The sequence below is a fragment of the Saccostrea cucullata genome, unplaced genomic scaffold, assembly GCF_032062105.1.
Source record: "Saccostrea cucullata isolate Sc308-1 unplaced genomic scaffold, CSIRO_AGI_Scuc_v1 ctg22589, whole genome shotgun sequence".
Lineage (NCBI taxonomy): Eukaryota > Metazoa > Mollusca > Bivalvia > Ostreida > Ostreidae > Saccostrea > Saccostrea cuccullata.
The window spans coordinates 1-5,931 of NW_026933703.1; the positions used below are offsets into that span (position 1 = coordinate 1).

At 33.4% G+C, this 5,931-nt stretch overlaps 1 protein-coding gene across 1 annotated transcript; it reads right to left on the reverse strand.

The window, feature by feature from the left end:
- Window positions 1–4,703: 4,703 nt before the first annotated feature.
- On the reverse strand, window positions 4,704–5,084 carry LOC134239023 (collagen alpha-1(XII) chain-like). The gene has a single exon (XM_062721161.1). The coding sequence runs from the start codon at window positions 5,082–5,084 to the stop codon at window positions 4,704–4,706; it is 381 nt and encodes a 126-aa protein (XP_062577145.1).
- Between the last annotated feature and the right edge of the window lie 847 nt (window positions 5,085–5,931).

Sequence of the window (5,931 nt, forward strand, 5' to 3'; positions counted from 1 at the left end):
TGAAAAGTTGACCACGCTAAATTGATTTGCGTTGCTTCCAACTATAAGTTTCCGACGAGGAGTGAATACTTCATTCGTTCAAAGTTTTGCATCAATACTGCCGGACTCGTCCAGTAGAAGAACAATGTCTCCCTTTGAAACGCACTCCCCTGAGGAAAAAAATTATTTTTATAAGTTTTTGTCAAAGTATTCTTCTTTTTACTTTCATGTACGAGGGGTGATCCAAAAGTAATGTCTCTGTGTCCATATATTTTATATTTGGTGTCATATTATCAAATACTGGAGTATAATATACCAAAATATGCCCAAATATAAATCTAATTCAACTTACATTTTTCAGTGAATAATGTTTAATTGAATTTATGCCCTGTTCACACGGTGAGTTTAATTCGCAGTAAATTAATGTGAAATAAACTAATGCGAATTAAAATAATTCGAATCAAATTGCGTTCACAGCTTAAGTGAAGTAAACTAATGCAAATTAAAATTTATTGCAATGTGCGTTCACACGGAGAATTTAATGCGAATTAGTTTACTTCGAATTAGTTTACTGCGCATTAAATTACTTCGCATTAGCTCCGTGTGAACGCTAAGCGAAGCTAATTCGCATTAAATTCTGACGCATGCGTAACGGCAAAATTTAGTCAAATGCCACTTGTCGGTGGTCAGCTATAGGTACTTGTGCTATTTTTGAGTGAAAAACTAAGGAAAAGTTTGTAAATCATTAAAATGTGTATACAGACACTTTGCCAATAGCCTAATGGACCTGCTTCAGCATAAGGTGACGTGATTTGTAAATGACGTCATAATAGCCGTGCTGACGCCAGGCTGCAGAAGTAAAATTTTAATTCGCATTAGTTTACTTCGCATTAGCTGTCGTGTGAACGCAATTTAATTCGCATTAGTTTGATTCGCATTAGTTTACTTCGCATTAATTTACTGCGAATTAAATTCTCCGTGTGAACAGGGCATAAATATAATTGACGATATCGTTGCACAAATGTAGAACGATTCAAGATGCCTCACTTTGCCTTAGAAATTCTTAAAATGCTTGTAATGCAGTAATTCGCGCCTTTTTCTCATGGGTTATCATACTGTGGTTTGTAGAAATAAATTGAGTCAGATTCTAGACCTCATATATGGATAACTTGTATTTTGACTGAAAATTTAGAGTTTTTATTTTCTATTTCCGACAAAAACAGATGTCAGTAGGGTTCTGTATGAAAATGCTCGTGATTACCTTTACATCGGAAAGTGTCCGATGCATGGTTAATTTGTGTCCGATGTACGGAGAAATGAACATACTAGTATAAACCAGCTTTAAAAAGAATTTTACAAATATTGAAGAGAAAACTCTTTAAAATTTATGTAAAATTGCCAGTCTTTGATCAAATTCACCAAAGTCTGACCCGTTCCGTTGAAGTCGAATTTAAAGAACGATAACTCTAAAAATTGCAAAATCATAAATTTCTGGTTATTCCCCTTTGATGATGTAAAATATGACGTAACTTCAAGGCCATTATCGGAGTATTTTTATCACAATATGATAACAATCGGTATCATTAAAAAATTTAAATCTTCATCTTTAAGGCAGAAACAAATAAATACACGGAACTATTAAGTTGAAAGCGAGTTTATTGCCTAAAGTTGTCCGAAGCAAGGTATGTGTCCGATGCATGGTGAATTCACCCTAAGTGCCGAGTAAAAGTCAAACTTTGAAGCCCTTCACTGGTATATGGTGATGTCTCTACATGAGTGAAATATTCTCGAATGGGACGTAAAACAATCAATCAATCAATGACTGATATGGAGATAACGAACAGTATTCAATATCAACGTCCATAAAACAATACAAAATGGGAGCAGAGCAAACACGGACATCCAAAATATCAGAGGTTGGATCAGGTGCCATGGAGGAGTGAGCATCCCTTGACGACTGGTAACACCCACCGTGTGCTCCTTGTCATAATAAAAAAAAACTGGAAAAAAATCTTCATTCTTTATGATACTGTTGATGTCATAAGACACTTTAGCTTTTGGGCCAATTAACCTCCTTAGATAGTTTCATACGATGCATTTCCCCTACGAGTTATTTCCCTTGCCCGCCGTCTTCATGGTCAATGTGGTAATTTTTCCTCTTTGTTTTACCAAATATTAGAGGTTGTAGCAGAAATATTTATCAGAAAAATCAATGAAATGAAATGTATTGTAAAATAAAGAAGGCTATAGTTAATGTTTATTTTTTCAGAACAACACTGCTTCCTGCCACACAATTGCTAGTTTAGAATGTTAAAGTTGGTTGAATAATGAAGAAATATTAGTATGTTGACCTCCTGTATGGCCAACGGGAAATAACTCTTGTTAATAATGGTCTACGGAAAACTATCTATTACATTTAGCATTATATCAAACCTGTTTGCTCATAAATAAGAAAATAGAGGCCCATATTGTAAAGATTGTCAGTTATTTCTGTCAAATCTCTATATTTGGGAAGATAACGAAAGCAACATGGAACAGAGGAAACAGTGTATATTATTTAGTAATAATCCTTTACACTTATAAAAGTGTACAAAAGTGTATACAAAAGAAGAAAAGAATTCTTGGAATAACTCTGTCATGTCTGTATCTTTTTGATTAATGACTTTTATCCTGCGTCGATTTAATAAATTTTGGAGATATACAGCAATAAGATTTATAGTTCTTTGAAAGGAGATACAAATGTCATTAAGTGGTGATGTATAATGATATATTTCTTTACACAGATACTTAACATTCATTTCCTTTAATTTTCGCGCCATTTAATTTAAAACTATCACATAGACTTGATTAGATATTAGATCAAGACAGTACTTTCACTCCTCATAAAAATATTAACTCCTAGTGTTGTAATAAAGACATTTCAGAGACAGAGACACAGCTCTAGCACATTTTTAAAAACTGCTGCTTACAAAAATGAGGAATCCCCAAAAACTCAAAACAGATTTTATAAAAATAAAAAAAAATTACACAAAGTCAGTAATAGCATATAAAACTTAAATTTACAGTGAGACAATGTACACAATTCGTACAAGAGATCAAAAAGGCTTTTTGATAACATAAAAAACTCTTTCTTAAATGAAAATGGAAGTAGAATTTTTTTTACAACAACATTTTGTACAAAACTCTCTCATAGATAGATCATTGTTCGTTCGTTATTGTCACTTTTCTCTAAATTTAAATGTGCTGAAAACAAATGTATAAAATTATTGAGATGTCTTCTCTTTACTTCTATATGAAATTTATTAAGATGACGAGAAATATTGAAACTCAGAAGTCTATTAAATAATACAAATTTTGGAGCAGCCTAAACAATGTCCTCTGAAACATCAGAGGCGGGAATAGGTGCCATGTAGGGGAGAGCATCCTGTTAAACCCGCCATGTGCTCCTTGTCATGACGAAAAATAACAGAAAAATATTCACCAAGCCCTCATAAATGTTTTCTTCGATTTAAATTTGTTTAAATAAGACTATCATATACACCCCATACTTAGTTGAGGTATAATGTGAAATCCTTAAAAGGAACACTTGTTACGTGGTACATAGTTTCTGCCCTGTCCGTCCGTCTGTCTGTCGATTGGACTATTTACCCGCAAAAACTTTAACCTTGTCCATAGCTTTTGATTGGGTGGGGATATTTCTTTCATTTTCGTTACTTTTCTTTAGGTACGACCAAATTTAACCTCTTGACCTTGTAGTTTGTCCTACTTTAACCAAAAAAAAAACACTTTTAGCCTTGGCCATTAGTTTTCTACAGTTCAAGCTAAGGCTTTCATACTTCACATGTGTATTTATTATGACAAGACCTTTCAGTGGGTATAAATGTATTTGTTACATTTTGACCTTGACTTTAGAGTTTGAACAACTTTTTAAAGTACTTTACCTTGGACATATCTTTTCACAGTTTAAGTCGTTGTTACAAGCTCTTCCTTTGAGTACCAACACTTAGAATGATTAAAGACAATGTTTTGTGTTTTTATTTCATTTTTTATTTCCTATTTTTTATACTTTTAATCTTCATTGTATCGTATCCTTTTATTTTATGTATGTATTACATATTGTTCACATGGTTAGTAACTGAATTCAGAATAAAATATCCGGATTTGTTTACTGAATTTTCAGTTCTTACAAGATTTATAGACTGCTAAATACAGCTTAAAGGGGAACCTTTATAACACTTTCCAGTGCTAAAAGACATGGTATGTTGACATAAATTAATTACAAATCATCTCTTCAGACTAATTACATTCCATAAATGGATTATTCAAAACTTTTAGAATAATTTGATAAATGCCTCTAATCGTACAATTAATCATATTAAAATATTGCTTTAGCATTAAAATCTCATTTGAAATTCGCTCTTTACTTGGAGAGAAGAGAAATAAAAATATATCATGTTATAGAATGCAAAAAAAAAAAAAACGTTTGAGTTAGGCTATTCATAGTCAGCGGATCTGGAGAAGGCAAACAAACAATTTTTTAAATATGACGCAGTCTACTTAATATACTAGTTATCATAACACAATCTATAGGCAAAAGGAAACTCTTATAACAAGAAGATTTAATACAACGAACCATCAGCACAGGTTCCATTTGACAATTCGTTTGCCAACAGTCGCAATAAATCAAACGTGGTCAGATACGTGTAGTCGTTGTGGGTAGCCACTCATCTGAGCACAGCAGAATTTATTCCAGTTCCTACCCCGACACAAAATATCGTGACCCCAATTGCTTTTAGTTGTTCGGGCTGGTTGGAAAGGGAACTTTGTCCATCGGTAATTAGAACAGCAATTCTTGCCGAATCATTTCTTGCTCCTCTGGCGGAACTAAAAGAGTACATCCGGGCATAATCAAAGGCACTTCCTATGCTTGTCCCGCCGCTGGAAAAAGAAATGGAAGATATGGCAGATTGAAGACCAGACACTGTGTGATATCTGTTGAGTGGAAATATCTCTCTAGAAGAGTACGCAAAATTGACCACACTGAATTGATTTGCGTTGCTTCCAACTTTGAAGTTACCGACGACGGAGCTGACAAATGACTTCATTCGTTCAAAGTTTAGCGATCCAATACTTCCGGACTCGTCCAGTAGAAAAACAATGTCTCCCTTTGAAACGCACTCCCCTGAGGAAAACAATTGTTTTTATTAGTTTTTGTCAAAGTATTCTTCTTTTTTACTTTCATGTACGAGGGGTGATCCAAAAGTAATGTCTCTGTGTCCATATATTTAATTTTTGGTGTCATATCATCAAATACTGGAGTATAATATACCAAAATATGCACAAATATAAATTTAATTTAACTTACATTTTTCAGTGAATAATGTTTAATTGAATTTATGCCCTGTTCACACGGTGAGTTTATTTCGCAGTAAATCAATGCGAAATAAACTAATGCGAATTAAAATAATTCGAATCAAATTGTGTTCACAGCTTAAGCGAAGTAAACTAATGCAAATTGAAATTTATTGCAATGTTCACACGGATAGTTTAATTGGAATTAAACGTAAAGTTACTGCGAATAAGCTTCGCTTAGCGTTCACACGGAGAATTTAATGTGAATTAGTTTAATTCGAATTAGTTTACTGCGCATTAAATTACTTCGCATTAGTTCCGTGTGAACGCTAAGCGAAGCTAATTCGAATTTAATTCTGACGCATGCGTAATGGCAAAAGAAGAAGGTATGGTTTTAGCTTTATTGCGCCCTAAAAATGTAATGACATCAAAAAGTTTTGAAACTGGCTTAAATATTAGTTAAATAAATGACTCTGATAAATCAGGAAAGAATATGGCATGAAGGTTTACCATTCTGCAAATATGACGTCATTCATGTGAAGCATTTCTCTATTTTCAACAGAACAAGCCTCAAAATGGCACATTTCAAGGGTGATTTTC